We start from the raw sequence: 23,101 nt of genomic DNA on the forward strand, positions 1-23,101 counted from the left end.
AATGAATCAATTCTCTATCAAATAAGGTAACTTATAAACACAAATAGCCCTGTAATGATCATCTGGCAGTGATCGGTGTATCACTGCCCCTCCCCACGGTTCGGCTGAGTCAGTCATTCCTCCTCTGTGTCAGTGGATGTCGGCTGCCCTGCTGCCAGCAGCTCTGCCTCATACTGCTTCTTCAGGCCCTTCAGATACATACGCAAGCTGTCAGGGTCCAGTCTGGAGTTCCTGGCAGTCTGCAGGAGGCGGGTGGCCAGGTGGTACACAGCTCTCTGCCTCTGTGTTTCTGGATCCCTGTGATGTTTGGCCTAAAACAATAATAAACCGAACCGTCTTGTCCATTTTTCCAGCACTTCTCTGGTATAAACCAGGATTACTTATAGTACACAGCAATATTTGTGGTCTCTCTCATGAGGCCACAGCACAGCATTTGACTCTCTAGGGCTCTAATATTTGCTTCTTGTAAATGAAAGCTTGTCTTACTAATGTGGGACATGCTGTAAAAGCACTAGCACATGGCATCAATGACACTAGAACATTATTAATGGCAGAAAATGTGACGGTAATGAACCATACCAAAAGCTGCTGGCTAACTTTGGAGGCAATTATTTTTGCCTCTTGGATTATGTTTGAGGGAAGTGCAGTCATTTCTGCTGCTCTCAGACCTACAAGAGCAAAAAACAAGCTCTGTAAGCATTTCTATGATCAGTTTCAACAGGACTGTACTTAGATTTCACTGACTCTGTACCATAGCGTCTTTCTTCAGCGCATCCTCGACTCAGCAAGTATGTAAACACCATACTCTCAGCACCGGTCTCACCACTGCGTGTGTGCTGAACCTCCATGTGCTGGTTCTCTACGTTTGGATAAAGAGACTCGAGCTGGCACAGCTCAAGGAAGTGTGTGGCAAACAGGGTGAATGCCTGCAAAAAGATGGGAAACAGTACACATTAAAGATTAAGACACGGCAAAACATGCACTCTTCCTGTATTTATGTAGAGTTAAATGGTTGTTATAAAAGCACAGGAATCTTACTTATCTGCTTTTCATTTTCTAAAAAAGGACTGGCAGTGTAGGAATAGATAGAGGCACACTCTACCTTGAGGCTAAGCAGGAATTCACAAACAGAGTGACATATGCCAATCCCCTCCTCAGCACTGGTACCACGCCCCAACTCATCTACGATGATCAGGGACCTGTCGCTTACGTTGTGGATGATGTAAGAGATCTTTGGGAATGGAACAAGCAGCCAATGATTATTTAATGATTTCTTTCCCCTCATAAACATAATTCAAGAATGTGAACAGCCGTACTGTACGTACCTCCTTCATTTCCAACATGAAAGTGGAAGAGTTGGTTTCAAAATCATCATCCACACCAATTCTGGTGAAAATCTGATCGGCGACACGAAACGAGGCGTACTCGGCAGGAACAAAAGAGCCTGGAATAGTAATGCAAGGGCTTCGCTCACAAAAATCAAGTCATTTCAAAGCAAAGCAAAGTGCAGCTTTGCACTCCAAATTCATGTACGGCTGAAAGGTTTTGCTGCTGACCTATCTGAGCCATGATCTGACACAACGCCACCTGTTTGAGGTAGGTGGATTTTCCGCTCATGTTGGGCCCAGTGATGATGACAAAGTTGCTGCCCTCGGAGATGTAGCTATTGTTCGATACAGACTGTTGTCCAGCCATTCGCTCCAGAATGGGGTGACGACCCTGCTTGATGGCCAACGTGTCTGTGAACTCCGGGCGTACTGGCAGACACAGCAGAAAAAGGCAACAATCAAAAGTAGCTCAATTTGTTGACTCTCTGATGCATTTCCATGTGATGATGCATTCAAATACGGCTACGCTGAGTTAGAGTTTGGCTCCTGTGTGTTCATTTGTTTGTTACAAACCTGTATACCTAAACTGTGACTCAGTGATTACCTATGCTATGTACATTTCATATAAAGACAGGCCTGCAATTTCATCAAAACGATTCAATTCTTATGGAATGAATGGCTGGTTGGTTAACCAAAAGGTGTGCCATATGTGAATAAAAGATATATTTCTGAGGGAGGTGTGTGCAGTGGTTACAGACAGCATGCTCCTCTGCTGGGGAGATTTGTCTCGGTGAATACAGCACGCCAGTGCTCACTTATGTAACAAGGGTAATCTGAGTACAAACTGGCTAGGATAGAAAGGGGCCGGCACTCAGCACATGTCTATGGAGATACGCTTCTAGACAGCTGAGGACCACCACCCACATGGCTGACCTGGCTGGTGCTGTCCACAACCCTTGCAAAAAAAAAAAGAGGTGAGGCAAGCAGAGCTGCCAGCTCAGTGGAGCAGTTTTTGGCTGTCATGTGTGATGTTGGCTGGTTGCTGCCTTACGTGCATGCACCACTCCCTAAAACAACATCAGACTTCTTCCAGGTTGCTTTAACAGTTTGACTGACATCAGATTAGAAATCAACATTCATATTTACCATAGTCTGAGATGGTGCATGCAGTGGCCAGTGACAGCAGCATGTCCAGCATGGATACAGCATCGGAGAGCTTGTAAAGGCAGTGGATGTGCTCGTGGACAGTGTTCAACAGTTGACATATAACCCTGTATGGAGACAGGTTAAGCTGCTGCAGGGGCAAAGCACTGAAGTAAAATAATATCTAACCAGCAGCGCCCTCTACTGGACACAAAGCAGTACAAAATATATTAACCTCCAAAGACCCGAACTTTTTGCATGGCATGCATTTTTAATTTCTCTTTGCTATTTAGACTAATTGTGATCTAGACAACCCAAAATGTGATGTCCACATATGTGGACGCCAGGTCCTAGGAGGTTAAACTAAATCAGTTGATGAGATGAAAAGTTGCTTAGATAGAGAAAAGTAACTTGCAGTGGCATACTTTTAATGAAAGAGTTGACTAATTGGTTGTTAAGGTTTATGTCCACTTAGAAATATTATAAGAAATATTTTGTGGCCTTCCATCTGGGGATTAAATCACTCCAGCAAAACAATTGTCACATATCTGGCATCAAAACCATATTATTGAGGACCAGCTTTGAGTTTAGGCACACTTCTACATAATCAAATTCATCTATGAGATGAAAAGAATTCCAGAAGAAAACTGACACATTAAATGTACTGATAGCTTGAAGAAATCCCATGATTACTCATTACTCCTTTAGTCAAGGACAGCCCTGGTTCAAAGTAATCTTTCTTTGAACATTCAGTAAAGTGAACTTCAGTGCATACAGTGCATGACTGTGTATGTGTGTAAGTCACAGGGTGTTGATCTCCTCACACATAAGACATGTGAAAGATCTCCCTCAGGGCCTCATCACAGCGGTCGTTCATCTTCATCAGGTCCGCAGTGGTGAAGCCATAGTTGTTCTTGTGCTTGGTTGCCTGAGGGGGCAGATGTTGAGACCCAGTTTTTTTTAATCCATTCAGTGAATCAAAGTTTATTGCCCACTCGGAGGCAATTTAACTTTCACATCTGATGTAGTTATCCTTTTTTCTGTTCTTAATTAGTCGTGAACTCTCAGTGTTCTCACCATCCCTGCCTTTAGTCAACTATACCTTAATAAACTCTGAGGGGAGTTTGCCTTCAGGCAAGATGACTCCTTCAAGTTTCATCTGGATGAAGAAACCTCGAGCTGTGCTGAAGCTGGTGCGCATTGGCAGACCATATTTCTCTCCCAGTTGGTTCACTAAGCCTGCAACACAAAGCCATTCCCTCAGCTTTGAGGAATAAATAGATTTGCCTTAAATGCCTTAAGCTAACACATATAAACATGAACTAAAGAAATTAACTGAGCAAACAGAACGAACACCTGCAATGTCATCCACTATCTCAGTGTAAGCTCTGCGCGCAATATCAAGGAACTCGTTGATGTTGGGGCGGACAGCATAACACTTCTGGGTGCGCATGTTCAGGCTCCCCCTCAGGTAGGTGGTGTCATCATTAATCACAGTCTTGATCTGCTCTAGGATCATGTCAAACCTGAGGTGGAAACAAATATATACAGTGGATGAAGTCTGTAGACAGCACATGATAGCACCTTTATGTCTGACATAAGCACAAGGCTTCATACCTGTTGTCGTCCAGTGAGGTGCTGTATGCCTTCAGCAGAGCTGTGTTGCAGTTCTTCAACACCAACTGTTCATAAAGTGTTCATAAAGCTGAAAATATTCACTATTTGCGTTCTAATTATGAGTTTTGTGGAGTAAATATGCTTTTTTCCCTCTCATTCCCTCTCATGTAGGATAATTTTGTACTAATTTCATGTATATGAACAGACACAAACCCTTAACCGTGGCATCAGATCCAATGTGTGTTTCAGCTGAATGACATGTGTAATTTTTGCCTCAGCGACCTGAACCTGTGGAAATATAATATAATAAAATACATATGCACAATTTTTGCATTTACTGTGAGCATTTCAAAAAAACACACATGAATTCAACTCATGATAAGACATGCATTGAAATCATGAAGTATAATCGGTGATGAAGGTGGTGTACATACTGTTTCCTGCTTTGGGATTTGGACAAGAACAGAGAGCAGCTGGTCAGTGTCAAGGAAGTGACCTATGGCTAAAGAGAGCAAAGGAACAGATATTCAAATACAGTGTTGCACTCTTGTCTGCAATAATGCACGATGTTAATGTGTGATTAGAAACACTTTGTGCTTGTTCCTCACCATTCTTCAGGCTGAAAAAGAGCTCCTCGTCCTGCAGCAGCTCTTGTATGGTGTCCAAGCGTATGTTGATGGTGTCCACATCAACCAAAGGCTCCAGAATATTGGAGCGCAACCTTCTAGCACCACCTGGTGTTTTAGTGTGGTTTAATACCCCTAAAAGACTATGTTCACTCCTATACACAAATACCCAGAGACAAACAGGCTGAACACTGTGATTATACAAGAACAACATGTACAAAGATAGCTGTCATAGTCTGGCCCTCTTACCTGTGGTCTCTGTTGTTGACCACAAGCTCCAAGTTAGAAGCAGATGTCGAGTCAATCATTGCCGTCTGCTCGCTCCCTTTAAAGCTCACTTTGAGAGACTTGGCAGCGTACACAGAGTTCTGGATGAACTCTAAATATTTCAGCAAAGCAGCAGCTGCTGCTAGGCAGTAATACCTGAACAAATCATGACATTTGGTAATAAAAAAAATTATAGCACTACAGCACATCTATTTCTATACACTATTGCACTCAGTGGCGTACTTAGCTTGCACTTCCATGAAGACAGTGCCAAATTCTGCAGCACACAGCTGCTGAATGTACTCCAGTCCTTTCCTCTCATTAAAATACTTCCTTTGGATAGCAGTGAAAGCTACTCCCTGAAAAACAAACAAACAAAAAACTTTATAAAATGCACATATTACCTCACACTAAGAGTTAATAAGAACACAATGTGCAAAAGGCGAAACACACCATACACAATTAACAGCAGTGCTAAGCAAGAGTGAATGAGTCAGCTACTTTCTGCTTTAAAAGCGTTTGAATGAGCTGCGTGTTTTAATCAATATGCACAGGTACCGGGAAGTTCTCTGTGATGAGGTTGAACAGTTTTGTCCCTTTTCCCTTCTCACTGGCTGTGTCTGGCATGAGTATTTCCAGTGGCACCAAGATGTGAATCTTGGTTATGACCTTCAGAAGAATAATACATGAATGAGGCAGAAGTTCCCTCGACTTTGGTGTGCAGCCAATCAAGCATGCAGTTTATAGCTTTAGACAATGAATGGGTCACCTTGGCATATGTCCCAGTGTCTGCAAACTGAGAGAGTACAAGCTCTGGACATTTCAAGTTTAAACTGGCCATGCCAATCTCTCCCCTGGCCAAACCACGCCCTTCAACCAGTGCCACAATCACGGAGGCACCAGAGGTCATGGTCGCAGAGGAGCAACTTGTTGCTGCAAAAACAGAGGAATCATAATTGGTAATATAGCTTCAGCAAAGATGGCACACAATGAAACATTTAGTGCAGACCTACCTGTATGATCAGTCATTGGTGTCCGTGCAGGGTGTGAGCCTGTGGCCCCAGCAGACCCCAGAGACCTCCTGAGTCTTGGTGTTGCGCCATGGCTGCGAATGGAGGAGCTGTCTGAGGTAGATGCAAGGAGAGACGGATTTGTCCTGCTGTAATGGAGCTGACCTATGTCGAGAGGAGAGGATGCGTGTCATACTATTACTGCAGTGCCCTGGCAAGAGACAAGGTTTTTAACCTTACAAATGTGACCCCACAGTCCTGCTGTGACCCGCTATGAAAACACATTCAGAGAATTTAATAGCGGTTATACAACATTGATGTTGTATTTTACGTTACTACCTCTAACGTCACATTGGGTGGCCCCACTCATGCTGGACACAATCAAAGGTGCTAGTGTTAGCTCAAACTCTGGCTGTCCATAAAGTCACCTGAGGACATCCGGGGGAGCGGTGGACCTTGGGTGGATCTCGAACTGCCCTCATCTTTACTTTGGTGGGATGAGCCAGAGGAGGCTGATGCAGGATCATATGACGTAGTTTCATTTAGCCCGCTTCTGTCCGCTGAGGACACCCTCCAGGGGTGTCCACATTCTGGGGTGTCACTGCCGGCTGTTACCTCCTCTGTGCTGCTTCTAAACATTTTAAAACCTCACAAAAGCCGGTTAGTAGGTATAAAGAGCCGAACTTACTTGCAGCTACACAGCTAGCTTCTAGAAACCGCCATGCCGAACGAACTGGCCAAATTCGCGCGTCATATCGTCCTTGCACGAGCAGCTAACATCTACACGTGATTTACATTATTTACATGTTTAGTTATATGGCAGTATGGTTGATTTCATAGTCGTTGTCGTTTATACTGTACGAAAATAACTTCTTGAAATCATGCACATCATGAGTAAGCATGGCATCAATTTCTGTTCTCAATATCACAAATGTGGCGTGTGGCAGACTTTGAGGTCAAGGCCGTGACTTTATTCTGAAAACAACTTGTACATAACACCACTGTTGACTAAACGTATGAATAATAAAAAAGTAACGTATCACTTTTATCGAAAAACTGACTGACTTTTACTTGAACAAATATGACCACTGAGAGTATTCAACTGAATGAATAGCTGCTTTCATTATAATTTGTTCTAAACTAAATAAAGTTTTCGTTTTAAAGCATCGTCTTTTAGTCTGGAAAATCGGACCGGAAGTCCTCTTCTTGTTCCTGTCGCGGCAAACATGGCGGGCGAAGCAGATGATAGCCACTATTTCGTTAGAGAAATTGAGAAAAACGACGGCTGTACCTTAAAAATGAAGCAGTGCTACATGGGAGACGTTGGCTGTGTTGTTTGGGATGCAGCCATCGTTCTAGCAAAATATTTAGAGACGAAACAATTTTATGATCCGTCCTCGGGAGTGAACGTGTGGGCTGGCAGCAGGGTGGTGGAGTTAGGAGCTGGGACAGGAGTTGTTGGTCTGATGGCAGCAACACTGGGGTGAGCTGGATATCTGGCTAATTTGTGTGCCCACGTGTGACACTAGTTTACATATTAATACACATGTGCATCATCAATTTGTTCCAGTTTAACCACTAGCTAGTAGTTCGTACCCCCTTGCTTTGCATTGTGTGGATAGATAGTTTGTATTATTCTTTATTAAATCCCATAGAGCTCAAGTGACTGTGACTGACCTGGAGGACTTGCAGACCCTCCTGAGGGTGAACATCCAGGACAACCAGGCACTTATCACTAGTGGATCAGTTACTGTCAAGGTACTGAAATGGTTTGTACTTGTATTTCTATTTTATATGTTCTTGGATTGGAATGGTCAAAATATTATGAGACATATTCAAATGCTAATTGTGTTCTACTCTCTTTAAAGGGGTGAAGATGTGTCTGAGTTCATGCCTCCCCCACATTATGTCCTTATGGCAGATTGCATCTATTATGAGCAGGTAATTTGCTATAGTTCTTGACCTAAACTTCTCTCAACAAGACCATTTGCACTGTATCACCACCACTGCAAAACAGAACACAGATAAAACCTTGTGACTTATTTCTTCTGCCCACACAGTCTGTTGTTCCACTGGTGGAGAGCTTGAAGCTGCTCTCTGGACCAGAGACCTGCATCATTTGCTGCTATGAGCAACGCACCGAGGGCGTCAACCCAAAAGTAGAAAGGCAGTTTTTTGAGGTGAGAACCCATCTGTGTGCTTCATTTGTAAATACTTAAACAAATAAATGTTAAGAAGCTGAGATATTTCTTAGTGAATCATTGTGTTGTCTTGTAGTTGCTGCAACAGAACTTCAGCTGTGAGGACATCCCTTCAGACAAGCAAGACCCAGAGTTTAGCAGTCCAGACATCCGCATCTTGCACATCCGAAGAAAAGTCTGAGCTCGTGTGGTGAAATTTGTCCCTGCTGGAAATTAGTGTTACCACATGCAGATCAGATTGTGAAATAGAAAATTTGAAGTCTGTACTGCCCTGTGTGGATTAATCAGTGTATCTTTGTTTCTGCACTTTCTATAAAAATGTATTTTTAAAGAAAATATTTTGATATATCCCAAAACACTGTCTTGATGTTTGATTGTTTTTTATGAAGTTTCATTGGCCATGTAATTGTAGGGCTGTGAAGATAGATGGCAGACATGTGCAAGCACAGATACTCCGTATCTTTAATAAGATCAGGTCTTTAATATGTCACAAACAGAGACAAGGAAGGGACTGAACCAAGCCATCCATTTGGATGTTTGAGGCTGAGGGTTCGCCTCACAAATGTTAGACATTTATTTTTCTTTGTATTTAATGGAAAACACCAGAAGTCGAGTTTACAGCTCAGGAAACTGCAAGAAGCTCCAAACATGAGTCTGACCATGCTTTTGCTCTTGAGCACTGCCCTCTTCTGCTGTGCATGTTTAAACAGTCTGTGTCGTGGGTTATTACATTGGGATAACACACACAGTCACATGGTAGTTGGGAATTGTTCAACACCCTTATGTCCTGAGACAGAAATGAGCATCTACTGACAGCCATATGTTCCTGTCAGTGTGGATCTCACCATAATAGGCATGATTTCTTCTAATTGTGAATGTGGCACACTCATTCAGTCACTCCTCATCTGGAGCACTAGGGGGCAATAGTTCTTAAAAAGCAAAAAAAAACCCCAAAACATTCAACTGTAAATGTTCAGTATTATGACAGATTGATAATATGAAGATGGTTATTTCAGAACAATATTAATTTGAATTGTGATGCCAATGTTGTTCCTACATTATTAAAACTTGCTGCATTGACAGAGGTGGGAAAATAAATCAGGACTAAAATTCACGATCCTTATATTTGTGTAGCTTACCCGGTTTTTAAAACATAGTGTATGCCAGCTCTGCTGAAAGCTTTTGCCCTGCATGCGAGGGGAATTCCACTCCAAGCCCCAGATTAGCTGGAAGATTACGGCTCTTTTTCAAGCATAAACCATGAAGTACGCCCCATACTCCCACAGGCATGCAGGGGCCCCTCACAGCCTTTCATGCTGCTCTCTGTTTACACAGTGGAGCTGTAGTGTAATGAGCAGGGTGGCCTCCAACACTCAGACCAAATAAAAATGTTAATGCTGAAGTTGACGGGTCGGGGTTCACACCAAAGCTCCCATTAAATAATCATTGCTTTACAGAAAAATACATTGAGCCAGGTTTGATTATGCATTAATAAGATGCTCCTCATGCTCATCCTTGTATTTCTCTGTGGGGATCCAGGAGTGCAGAGCTAACCTGCTTGCCTGAAATCTGCTGATACTGTAAGGCAGGAACATCTGTGATGGCACAGAGCCTCAGACCCATGAATATTCCTGACTTTAATGGTTAGGTTGTTTTACTATAACGGGAACATGTACCGCTGCAGATGCTTTAGCTTTGTGTATAGAGTTTATTCATCCTGAATCGCCATTTAAATCCATGAGCAGCTGTTTGCTCATCCGAAAACGTACAGATTCGTGCAAAAAATATCCCAACATGTGGTTGTGATATGTTTGAAATCTGCACTTGCAGAAAGATAGAGGTGTCATACAGCTAAATCATAGTTTGGCAACCTGACCCCTGAATCCCTGTAGGCCTAGGTTGATGATACAGCCTATCACAAGAGGAATAGAGTGAAATTAATTGCCTATTTTTTGTACAGCTACTATAAATGACTACAGTGGCTCATATAAGATAATCACTCCCTGTGGCCCCCCTCTACCCTCTCACTTCTGTCTGGGGCAGCTGGACTGTTACAATGAGAATCAGGCTACTATTGAGGTCTCCTTTGGCTTTGACCAGGATATGGTCAGCTAATTAATCAGACTCACAGCTGGTATTAAGTCCATGTCCCCCCAGTGTGGTGGGGACAGAACCCAGAGGGGTTATTGGGGAGATTAGAGGAGTAGAGGGGAGCTCCACTTTTCTGTGTCAACATTTCACCCCCTCCCAGCCACCCATAGCTCTCAGTCAAATCATTTAGAATCTATTTTTCAGTCTCTCTGGTGTTCTCTTCTCCTTAAATGTTAACTAAAAATAATTAAAATGATGTAGTTATAGTCTTCTTGCGGTTGGCTAATTAGGCTAGCACTGCAGGGGAATACAGGGAGGCTCACAGTAAATGAGGACAGCCCACAGTGAAGCAGCGGTGTCTCTAATCTGTTATCATATACACATTACAGTTGATTCTGGTGACCGTAAACATTCATTACTGAACATGTGGCGTATGTGCTGCATGCACCAAGACAGAATGGGGGCATTTTCCTGCCAACAGATGGTGCTATTAGTGGAAGTAACATTTACCTGCCTGGAAAACCTGCAGTAAGGTCAAGGCAGTCCTGTTAGATAGCTGAGTAGGCCACACGGTGCACTGCTTTCAGGTTATTATGACGTATTCATGAAATACACGGTGGCTGTTTTGTCTTTAGTGACTGATTAATTTTGCAGGAATCTTTGAGATTCATGTGCAACTCAACCCCAAGCCAGTCTCCACATAAAAACAGGCATGGCCTCTGTTATCCACATGCATCTTCCCTAGTTGTTTCAAAACAAGAAAACATGAGGGAGCAGTGCAGCACCCCTCCAAACCAGATGGGTGGAGGAGAGTCTGACTCCATGCAGCCAGTGTGGTGCGCTCTACTCATGCTGCATCACAGCCAAGTGACACAGAAGATCCTTTGTGTCACTCTCTATACGCTGCCTGGAGCCAAGAGAGACGCTGCTCCAGAAAGGAAGACTCATTTTCTCACTAACTATTAGGGAGTGGCTCAAGAATAGACATCAAACTGGGCTGATTAAAAATAGAAGAAGCTTGCATAAATGTGTGACTCCTCTGATCCTGCAAATGTGAACCACCACCGCTCTTTCCACGCGCACAGAGCGCCCTTCTCTCTTTCACATGACAAACGGAAGCCCACTGAACTTTCCGCCGCACAAAGAGACAACAGGCCGGCGCTCGGTTCCAAAACAGAGCATGTGATTAGAGTTGTTCTGCAGCTCTCTGTCCCCATCTCCAATAATGAGAAGCAACAGCAGCAATCATTCGTGGCACTCTCTTCGTGCATTTAAAAGCAAGAGGTGGTACAGTGCCAGCGACGGGACAACTAGCTTATAGAAACACAATGCTGACTCCACCCTCTCCCCTCACCCCCCCTGCAGGGGAACAGGAGGAGGGCTGTTAAGACAGCTGTGCTGCAGTTGAGAGGGGACACAAATCCAGTACTGTGAGAATATTGTGCACACTTGCCCCCTTCTTCCATTCCTGTTAATACAGTAATATTAGCAGTGTGAGAAAAAAAAAATCCTCTCTTTCATTTTTGTAGCAACAGAATTTGAATAATTATATTTGACAGTCAAACAACACAAACGTGTGTTAGGTTTGAAAGTGTTAGAATAAACTGGCTGTAATGTTAGTGATGTGTGTGTGTGTGTGTGTGTGTGAGGGTCAAATGTGTCGGTCAACAAGGGGTTGGCTCCAACATGGTATCAGTGAAAATGTGATGGTGTATTGATCCCTTGCACGAAATAGCGCAGGTTTCGTGAAGAGTTGACTGCCTGTGACTGCTGTCCCTACAGCATTCTAGTGCATTGATGTATTTGTCATCATTAGGATGTGTGGCGGCCCAGCACCGAGAGGAGAGCTGCAGAAGGGAGGGGAGCAGTGTGTGTTTGTGTGTGTGTGTAGCGTTTCCCTGAGTCATTACCTCTCAGTAGTCTGAATCTGAACTCTATGTGTGTGTGTGTGTGTGTGTGTGTGTGTGTGTGTGTGTGTGAGCAGCAGCGCCTGACTTGCCAAAGATCTGAGATTTCTTCCCAAGCCCCAAACTGTTGTCTAATCCAGACGCACTGTCACTCGAAACACTGCCTCCTCTGTAATTACAGTGATCTTGTCAGATGTAGTCAGTCATGGAGTGTGACAGTGGTGATGGCAAGCTGCTGAGGGAAGCCTTTGAGGTTGCTTTGCATGGATCTTCATCATTCTGTCAGACCATGTGTGTGGAGGCTGTGAGTGAACACATGCGGCTGGTGGATACTGAAGCTGCATGAATGACTCCTGCTTCTGTCACTGTACATTTGAAGTGTTTCTGAGTGTAGAGGAGGTTATGTTCAGTCAAATTACAGGCACCCCATGGCAGAGGTCAGTGCTCTGTGTGTGTATGAATAAGCCTCGGGGCAACTGAAAAAACAAGTGATTTCATTTGCTTCCGAAACAGATGCACTTAGATTTATGTTCCTTGCAGCCAACAGACTGCAGCACCATCTATAATGCCTGCCCCCTCCTTCTCTTATACTGTAGCACTGCTTACGTCTGAAGGCAAGATGCTCAACACTCAGCTATGATCCTCTTTACCCTCTGAGTGTTACAGCTGGAAAAACACAGCGTACGAGTCCAAGCACAAACTGGTCAACACTCTCACACAGCTGCGTTAAACATCCTGCAATTCTCAAGAGGATCCATGTGGACAAATTTCAGGTTTTCACATAATGGAATATAAATAGAAGCCCCGAGGCTTAGATAATGTAATGGGACTTAGATTGGATGGTTTTTAAAGTGGAAAAATAAATCTGATTATAGGCCAGTGAAACTGTACCAACATAACAGTATGGTTACTGGCTTAAATTCTGTAGTTAGTGCTTGTATGAGCACTTGATTTACCCATTAAAAAACAAATTGGCTATGTCATACAGACTTCCAACACTTCAGAATAATTTTCTGCTTCCCTGAATTTGTAATTTCACCACAGCAAGTAACCTTCAGTTGCAGATATGAATGGAATGCACTTTGGAGCAATGCCCAGAGTGCACCTTGGACTTCCCAGCCTCACATTTTCGCCCTTATTTAGCCGGCCAATACCACAGCACAGCGCCTATTAAAACCACAACATTTCTCAGTGGAGCCTGCGCTGAAACACCTGCAGTCAAAACAAAGCCAGACAGAAAAGAGTGCACGTGTGTCAAGGCGACCACGGGTTTACATTTAGCATGGCATTCAAGAACGTTAGGCTCAGCAGGAAACCCGAAACAACTTCCAGCCACTTCCGGACCTGCTTTCTGAGCTCTGTGTGAGTTCATTATTCAACAGCTCACTTGAGGAGGCTACCGAAGGTGTGGACAACTTTACCAGAGGACAGAGAAGTTTTCCTGTCCTTGGGGATAAGCAGCCACTGAACCAAGCTGTGTGAACTGTGGCTTAGAGTAGGTGTTCCCTCCTACCATTTGGCAGATAAATAAAGCGCTTTAATAACGGTGCTCGTCCATTTGCAGCAGAATATCTGTGTCTGCATGCATCACAAATCCTGCAGTGATTATCCAGCCGGGTGTGGCTATCAAACTGTGGATTAAGCCAGCGATGACTTTATTCACAAATGAAATGAGTAGCATATTAGCGCTACCTGCTCGAATGTTACCCTGCAGCTGGAGTTAAGAGGAAGTGAAGACAAGTGAGGAAGACAAACCACACCCTGAAAGCCACAAGCAAAATTCAGGCTATAGGCGTGTCAGCAGTGCAGCTGTAACACCACTCACCAGTCACCCCTGAGCTGTTTCAGATCTTCGTCAAGTTGACTAATGAAGGGCGAGGGGTCAGTGCGAGAAGGAGAAAAAGTGGGGGTCTCTTTCGATTTCTCTCTCTGTATAGAACAGAGCAACTGGCTGGAAACTTGCAGCATAGTCAGCCACCTATGTGATACCAAAAACACCAGGCCACACTGGCAGACATCCCATTGGGCCGTTGTCATAGGAACTGCCCCAACAAACAAGCATTCTGGCTGCCTAAGACAAATCTGTCATACACATTCTTGTGCAAATCAGTGGAAGCATTTAAGTCATTCGCCTTGTTGTTTTGTGAGTTGTAAATCAAGCGCTCGGCATCGAGAGATGCTGAAAGAACCTGTTGCAGCACTGCAGTGAGCACAACCACGTTCTTCCCACCTTCACTCCAAGAGGAATGAGACCTATTACACAAAGTGCTTATTAATGAGCTTCCTTCTTCGACCTGAAACCCATTCCTAACCTTTCCTCTCAGGAGGTGCAAGGAATTCCAGCTGAGCACAGAGGAAGTTGGAAGAAGGGCCAATAGGTCTCATCTTTACAGAGGACAGGTCATAAAACCTTGCTTACAGTCTCTGTCCTTGCCCCAGGGGCCCAAGCGTTGCCAATAAAGCTGTGAGGATCATATGGTTGTAATGAAGTGGTGGGAACCAAAGTAGCCATTACAGCCCAATTAAACTGCCATCAGCTTCTATAACGGAGGCCTTTGACCCAGCCCTTACTGAAAGCAAGTATTTACAAAAACCCTCAGAAGCTTAGTCTCTAGACTTGCAGTGTGGCTGATCATTTCAATTACTGGTCCTTTTTTTTTTTTTTTAAACGGAGCATTTAAATCACAACTGTGTGTGGGTCGTGTGAAGCATCTTCCGTAGCAGCGGAGTCATATCTGCCCGTGTCACCTGACCTTCTGACGGAAACCTCTGTGGTGCTAAAGCAAACATCCTGAGGCCTCGACAGAAACTTGCTTAGCACCAGATTTTCCACACAGCCGATGCCACTGTGATTACAGACCCGAACGTCTGTGGATGCAGACACATGCACACCCAAGGATACGGTGCCTGACTGTCAGTGAATGCTGCAAGCACATCGCTCGTACGCACGCGAGATGGACTGAGCATTCTTGTAAATCAAAAAAACAAAACAAAAACAAACTGTGCTTTCTGAGCAGCTTACATAGTGCCAGTTTTTACGTGGATGTGTAAAACACTGGCAAAGACACAGTGCCCTTCAGTGTGCCGAGCGGAAAAAAAATCCTTCAAAATCTGCAGAATAATACGAAGTAATCTTTTGTAGCCCGAAACACAGCAGTCACACCATTTGTCACCGTCAATCCTGTCTTTGTCAGGAGTGAAAACACTCTCGTTAATCAGCTTTAATGGAAACTAAAACATTCCTCCACAGCGGTGTCTGTCTCAGACTTTGAACAGACAAATTCAGCTTTCAAAGGAATATTTCCCTGAAATACCTAAACATTCTTTTTGCAGTGAAAATGTGATGACCTAGTAATTATAGAGTAGTATACAGACTAAAGCTTAGGAGAAATGTCTGTTCAGCAGGAGCATCCAGAATTAAATAAGGTCAGTGTTTTGTCACAGTAGAAAAGGGTAATAATAAAGAAATAATAAAGGAAGTGGGCCTCATCCTCCTGCTCTGCCAGCAGGTATTGATATTTTAGCGTGTTGAAAGCTCCTTACTTTTGTGTTGTTATCATTACACTCGTTCTGCTCATGATTACGTGGAAAAAAAACATGGCGGTGAGTGGCTCCTTGTTTAGAGAAATGCCATAAAAGGCCGCAGTAACTACTGGCATTTCTTCACAGGTCATTCAGACTTTACTCGCTGTGTCCCGTCGCTCAAGAAATCACATTACTCACAATCTGACTTTTTTTTTTTTAGCCTGTACCCCTTTTCATTTCTCAACAGCAGCCCTGATTCAGACATCATTCTCACTGAATGAAAACTGAGACTTGCTTTTTTAATACCAGTCCATGACCAAAAGAAAACTCAGGAAGCTACAGCTGACAGCTCAGCATCAACTTAACTGTGGCCCACAACCAACACACAGTATTCAAAAAGAATTCACAATTCAGCTGTACGTCTCCGCTGCCCCTCCGACTCTCATGCAAACTATCATGTGGCTCTGTTGTAGCTCCAAAAAGACCAGCAGTTGGACTTCCTGTTTTGTACATTTTCCCATTTACTGGCGAGGGAACTGAGGCCAGCAACTTAGTCTGAGGGTGGACATAAACCCTTTATGAAGAATCTGCCCAATAGCATTAAAACCCAAGAGAATTTTAAAATTGCAGACTTCTACTTTGAAGCATTCTTGAAACTTTCCCATATTTTTTTTTAAACCACAGTTCATATATTATGCTGCGCTACTTACAATCTGCAAATGGTTTGATCTCACACACAGGCCTAATTACATAAACTGCCTTTTAATCCTTGAAACAAACAAAAACAGACGCAACAGATTTAAAATCACTTTTTTAATAAGACATTACAATGACATTGTTCTGTACATGGTTCCCCCAGTCAAAATAGGAGTAAGAGCTGCACCACAGGGTGTCTTCAACATTTCACCGGTAAACAGCTCCCTCTGACTGCACTACAGATGGACTCTGATGTGGGGTTACTGTACTTCCGTACTCATGCTACAGATATAGGCTATCATATAATGTCCCAATACTGAGACTAATCAACTGTGGTATCAGATTGAGAGAGCTCAGAGCTGAATGACATTCCTTTGGAAAGACTGAGTCGACTGTCTACGTGTTACCCAAAATTAAAAATGCATCCCGGCAAGCATGTTTAAGAGTTACTGGAGGCCTATTCGTTGAATATTCAGCACAATTAGGTATCAAGACGCGACACGAAAGGTCAATCAGAAAACTATATAGCCCACATAAGGGGATTGGGAGGGGTAACAAAACCTGAAGTCATTCTTTTTCTCTAATGCCAAGACTGATGACGATGAAATGTAAGCAATGGTGAACACTTTCAGTCAATACCATCGAGAAGAAATACTTTTCATCACAGTACTGTGTTTAAACAAATGTCAAATTCCTTCACGCAGGCTACATGAAATTAAAAGATCTCACCTTAGAAGAAAAGAAAGAAAAGATCCAATTCAACAGAGACTGGAGAACCTTGAAACAAGCTTTAGTCCAAGAGTGAAGATAAAAACCTCAGCTTCATTAGAAAAATAATATAAAATAGGGAAAGGAATAGGCAAAGACGGTGATCTCTGTGGCTTTAACATCAGGACCAATCAAGCAAGCCCCAAAACAATGACTGTGATACAGGCCTGCTACAGAGTACAAGCAAACTTTAAGCCAGCAAACCCAGTTTAAGATAAATTAGTCATGGGGGAAAAGTAGTATTAAAAATAAACGGGAGATAATCAACTTTTTCTTAACCATATTCATTTTGAGAAGTTATTTATTTTGTTACTTGCAACGTTGTTATAGTTTCGACCTAAAACAGTCTGCACTCAATCATTAAGATTTGTAATTCGAGGTTAGCCATGTCAAGCCCTCATACAGTCCATCACCTGTGGTCGCACAGGAGGGCTGAACATACCAATTCCTATCTCTGATGCGGGTCAATCCGAGCTTCTCCTGGATTTCATGCGGCTTCATGGCATCCGGAAGGTCTTGCTTATTGGCGAATATCAAGATGATGGCATCCCTCATCTCCCGGTCATTGATGATGCGGTGAAGTTCCTGCCTTGCCTCGTCGATGCGATCCCTGTCCGCGCAATCCACCACGAAAATTAACCCTTGGGTGCCCGTGTAGTAGTGTCGCCACAGAGGACGAATCTTATCTTGGCCTCCAACATCCCAGACGTTGAACTTGACATTTTTGTAGGTGACAGTCTCCACATTGAAGCCGACTGTGGGGATTGTGGTGACAGACTGTCCGAGTTTCAGTTTGTAAAGGATTGTTGTCTTTCCAGCTGCATCGAGTCCAAGCATTAATATTCTCATCTCCTTGTTGCCAAATATTTTGGAGAGCACTTTCCCCATTTTGAACTCTTGCGCATAAATACTTTGTTCCTAACGAGAAAAATGTCCGATACCGTGCTGATGATTATTCACTTTGAGCAGAACTTCAGTTCATGGGCTTACTCGTGAAGACATGACTCAGTAAGGAGCAAACGTGGGGAAGGGCAAAGTCAAAAATGCACACTCATGTTAAAATCTAACACAGTACTTTGGGACTTTTCACTTGAGAGTCAGTGCGTCCTGTGAAGTGCTGGGGCATTTATGTTCAGAGTATCACAATGTTTGCGGGGCCTGCACACAACATGGCACGGTTACACTAAGAACTTGGCAGCAGCTGTTGCAGGACGTTCATTTTGTTGCCCAAATCAACGTTAAACTGCGAGACAGAGACGGGCCGTGGCGATTAAAAACTGCAGAGGGCAGACACGGTGTTTGCATAAGGCCCCGAAAAAGCCGCTGTAGCGTTGCTTCTGACTTCCTTGTGATGTTTGTGTCTGGCGGTCCTCCTCATCGGGTGCGCCCTTGTTCTCTTCACGGCTACCGGAGGAGAAAAATCAGCTTTCTGCGGCTAGTCCATTAAGCGTCGAGCCGGGTAACTTCACCGCAATGGAGGGCACGACTTCGGGGGGAAAAATCCACAGTGACTCAGCAACACATGTATCCACTCGCGAAACTCCACTTCTTGTCCCCCTGAAAAATAGATTTAGGAGGAGGGTCAGACATGCCAAATTAGCAAGCTACCGCTCATGGCTGCTAAAGGAGGCTAGCAAGCTAACATTAGCTAGCTTGTTGCCTAGCAAGCTAGCCTTAAGCTAACTGGATAACGGTAGTTAGCTGTTGCAAACTACTCATATCTGGACATAAAATACGAGCAACCGTGACAAAATCTTTAGCTCATATCTTTCTGAATTACACACTTAATTGAAATAGAAGTAATTTACCTCCTATCTCTCCCTCCTGTCTCGATACATACACCCAGCTCTCGTCTTTCTCCTTTAAGTCGAGCTGGTCGCAGTGCTGCTACACCGGAAAGGTGTGGAGCTGCATTAACCGCCACTTCCTCCCGTCTACTTTATTCAGCTCCTGCTGCCGAGTACAGCTCTCACTGTCTGGGGTATCCACGACTCACGGGATAAATAATGAAATACCCATACCGACAGGACACAAAATGCCGCGTTTCTTCATTGTAAATCATGTATTTGATTATTATTTAATGTACCTTAACAGCAATTAACCAACTGCTTGAATATAATGGAATGCTTCACTCAAAATTTTGTCCGCTAAATGATGTCAGTATTTTCTTTTAGGTTCCACTGGAGTGACCACATTGAATACAAGAACGTTTTTATTTAGACACTGAAAGAAGTAGATGGTATGGATGACATTTTCAGAATCTAATGTTTGATTCTTTCATTAGAGTATTTGAGTAACTCTCTATGTATGTAAAGGGTAACATCGCCCCCTTGTGGCAGCTATCCCTCCTACAGTGAGCCAGTCCCATGTACGGCTGCACTACAGCACTTGCTTTAGTTTCACTATCGCAATGAAACACATTTTCATTAATAATCAAGCATGTGGAATAGTTAACAACAGACAACTAGTCATTTCCAATGAATTACGACATCATTACCATGTCATACACATTCATAAGCATGAATCACTTACAGAGAAGACTGAGTCTGCTATTCTGAAGCCACAAAATATCTTAATTACTTTTAGCCTTCCCATACTGCCATGCCCTTTACACATTCAAGCAGGCCAAAACTGGCTTGGTTTTTTGAAAAATATGGGGTTCTGAATAACTGAGAAGGCCAACATGCATTTAAAAAAATGTATACTGGGCATATCAAGGAAATATAAAAAGAGGATGACACCACAGCTACAGGTATTTTATTGCATTACAGACATTTTGACTAGACTTCGACTTTGTTTAACAAAGTGACAGATATCGTTTTATATTTCATCGGGTGGCAATCTGCAATCATTGACATCATGAGCAAATTCAAAGAGAATGTCATTTTTCACAGCAGACATTCTGGCCTGTGATGAAGTCACATGTTAAATTTAATACTGTTCACGATGACTGTTCTATTTAATCTGTGCACACCTACACAGTTCAGTGTCAGTCAGTCCCGTTTAATCATTTAGCGTTTCCTCTTGTCTGCCTTGCTTATCTCTCTATGTTTTTGGTGTTTTGTTAAACTCCTCTTTAACAAAACACATTTTATCTCCAAACCCTAATGGACATATGCTCATGCTTTCAGCGTTAAAAGTTTGATCACCTGGATCTTATCTTGTTTTTGAATCAACCAGTTCAAACTACGTCAGTGGGTGGGGATGACAATGACTTTCATTTTAACAAAATGAAAGGTAGCTTCTGATATTTCCCTGTGAGTTTAAAGTGGAAGAGTCTCTCAAGATTAAACCAATCAAGACCATTATTTCCACATTTCATTCATGTATTCACGTGACAAAATGTATTTTATATGGAAATGTTATTGATACCTCTTCATTATAAGGGTACAAATCATTAACTTGAATGACCAGTGTGTAGGATTTAGTGACATCTAGCGAGGAAGTTGCAGATTGCACCTGACTGAACACCCCTCCGCTCACCCTTCCTTTAATAAACATGTTGGAGTCTTCAGGTAATGTAAAAATGTGAAAGGCCCTCTCAAGAGCCTGTGTTTGGTTTGTCCTTTCTAGGCTGCTGTAGATCGTGGTGGTGCAACATGGTAGATTCTCTAGAAGTGGACCTGCTCCCTCTGTACACGAAAAGGTCATTTTCAGTCAGATCAAAGTTTATTTATGCAACATTCTTTATGTATTTATGTTCTTACATACAGAACAAAGCTAAAGGTTTATTGGGTGTTTCTTATCAGTGCCCTCTACACACCCATCTGTTTCGGTTTACTAAATACCCTTTGATGCCCCATGATAGATGGGTGTGTTTAGGTGTGTTCCACATGCAGCCTCTAATTTGAATATACCAAAGTGTGCCAAAGTGCAGCACCTTTCACGCAGGTTAATCCAGCTGTTAACACCCGTATTCAATAGCCCCATATTTCTTGTAATAACTATAAATGCAGGCACATTTGTCCATTTCTTGATAACGTTTCCCCTTAAAGTGGCCTGTTTTACATGGAGACATTTGAATATTATTGAGACATCCTTGCTGTGCATAGTGAAATATCTGTTTTGCCTAGGTTGCTGAGGCAGGGTATGAAGAAGAGGAAGGGTGTCGATCATGAAACTCATCCAGATGGAGGGCAACATGGGACACCAGCAGCACAACACGCAGCTCATCAACAGACTCGTGCAAATCTCTGTGTCTCTCAAGCAACAGTAGTCACGCACTTTCATCATATTTACAGTCTTCCTCTTTTACACAGACATGCACACACAAGAGAAGCCGAGCATCTTTCCACATCATACTTGTTTTTACTCAGTGTAGATTTTAGGGTTGATTGCAGTAAGTCTATATCAGCAGGGGCTTTGGCCTTTTGCAGGTTCCAAGAATCCTGGGTTGAATTAGACAGACTAAGCAGGTTTCCTCTATGGCAGCATGTTGGGCCGTGTTCCTTTTGCACCAGGAGGCCACTGTAAAAGCACTCATTTACATCCACTGGCAAAAATGAGGATTACAAATGGTTTGACCTCAGAAATAGAAATGACAAGAATTTAAAGAAAAACTGCACCACCAAACCAAGCAAGCATTTGCTTTGAGTTGCTTCAAAGTGAGAAAGTTCTGTTAACGTCTACTTATTATCGTAGAACAGAACAACAACAGCAAAAATGTTTCAGATTTCATGTCATATCTCATTCACACCAGACTCCTTTACACCGTGAAATGTTCTAATCGATGTTATTAAATCATCACTCGTGTCACCCATATTTGTATCTATTACTTACATCATGATTCCCATATCAGTCATCACGGATCCTCGTGTGTGTGAGTCTGCGAGTTAAAAATGAAACAGTTATGTTATGAAGCTCATGAGGAACCGACTTTGTGCCTATTTTGTAGTTCGCTCCTTATTTCTAGGAATATATTCGTGTGCTGTGTGTGATATTGTACATTCTCTGTAAATCCATCCATCCATCCATTTTCTATACCGCCTATCCCTTTCAGGGTTGCGGGGGGGCTGGGGCCTATCCCAGCTGTCAGCGGGCGAGAGGCGGGGTACATCACGGACCGGTTGCCAGTCGATCGCAGGGCAACACACAAGACAGACAACCATTCACGCTCACACTCAAACCTAAGGGAAATTCAGAGTCACCAGTTAAGCTAATGAGCATGTTTTTGGTCTGTGGGAGGAAGCCGGAGTACCCGGAGAGAACTCACGCATGCACGGAAGGAACATGCAAACTTCAGACAGAAAGGCCCGACCCGGGAATCGAACCGCCGACCTTCTTGCTGTGAGCACAATACCTGCTGCGCCACTGTCTGTCCACTTTCTGTAAATCATCAAAACTATAAAGTAGATCATTATACATAATGCATAACTTTCTTAATCCTTCTCTCGGCCCAGAATCTAAAGCCAGGCTCACCCATACCAGGACAAAATCTCTTGAAGCATTCCTGACGAATGGGTTATGGGTATCTTTTAGCAGGTCTAATACACCTGATACAGATGTTAAAATTTAACCATAGTTCTCTGGAAAGAGGTCATTTATGTCTGGAGTGACTTTTATGCCAAGATAAGTAATGCCACAAGGTGAATCATGAAATGCATTCCCTTGAGGAGGACTGTGCCTTTCAGTCTTTCTAAGAGTATCAGACTTCCAATAATTTTATAAGTGTTGGAAGAAACTGTGCCATGATTAAGGCCAGCTAATAAGGGGTGTGACAGTGGGCACCCCTGGAGTGTTCCCCTGAACAAGCTGAGGGGTTTTGATATAACAGTGTTAGTTTGAACTATTATATTTATCAATTTTAAATCTGATTTTCTCCAAGGCCAAACCAGGGCACTACGCCAAGTAAATGTGGTCAGTCCACCCTGTCACAACCCTTCTCAGCATCCAGAAATAAAACGGTCTTATCTGGACTTCCAC

General features: G+C 43.2%; 3 protein-coding genes across 3 annotated transcripts; 1 reads left to right on the top strand and 2 right to left on the bottom strand.

Moving 5' to 3' along the window:
- Positions 1-113: 113 nt before the first annotated feature.
- On the bottom strand, positions 114-6,473 carry msh4 (mutS homolog 4). The gene is made up of 21 exons (XM_070978566.1): positions 6,420-6,473; positions 6,232-6,262; positions 5,995-6,156; positions 5,751-5,914; positions 5,540-5,650; positions 5,225-5,340; positions 4,964-5,137; positions 4,697-4,869; positions 4,523-4,590; positions 4,302-4,376; positions 4,089-4,153; positions 3,828-3,997; positions 3,574-3,710; positions 3,296-3,399; positions 2,475-2,599; positions 1,557-1,757; positions 1,326-1,444; positions 1,103-1,231; positions 752-926; positions 580-668; positions 114-311 (listed from the first exon to the last, which is right to left on the bottom strand). Exons 1-21 carry the CDS (start codon positions 6,471-6,473, stop codon positions 114-116), a joined length of 2,640 nt encoding a protein of 879 aa, XP_070834667.1.
- A 724-nt stretch (positions 6,474-7,197) lies between these two features.
- Positions 7,198-9,314, top strand: vcpkmt (valosin containing protein lysine (K) methyltransferase). The gene is made up of 5 exons (XM_070979436.1): positions 7,198-7,474; positions 7,647-7,760; positions 7,860-7,932; positions 8,052-8,171; positions 8,269-9,314. Exons 1-5 carry the CDS (start codon positions 7,218-7,220, stop codon positions 8,371-8,373), a joined length of 669 nt encoding a protein of 222 aa, XP_070835537.1. The 5' UTR covers positions 7,198-7,217; the 3' UTR covers positions 8,374-9,314.
- Positions 9,315-16,521: 7,207 nt separating this feature from the next.
- arf6b (ADP-ribosylation factor 6b) lies at positions 16,522-18,206 on the bottom strand. The gene has a single exon (XM_070979440.1). It carries the CDS (start codon positions 18,065-18,067, stop codon positions 17,540-17,542), a length of 528 nt encoding a protein of 175 aa, XP_070835541.1. The 5' UTR covers positions 18,068-18,206; the 3' UTR covers positions 16,522-17,539.
- Positions 18,207-23,101: the final 4,895 nt, after the last annotated feature.

The sequence above is a fragment of the Chaetodon trifascialis genome, chromosome 14, assembly GCF_039877785.1.
Source record: "Chaetodon trifascialis isolate fChaTrf1 chromosome 14, fChaTrf1.hap1, whole genome shotgun sequence".
NCBI classification, from domain to species: Eukaryota; Metazoa; Chordata; class Actinopteri; order Chaetodontiformes; family Chaetodontidae; genus Chaetodon; species Chaetodon trifascialis.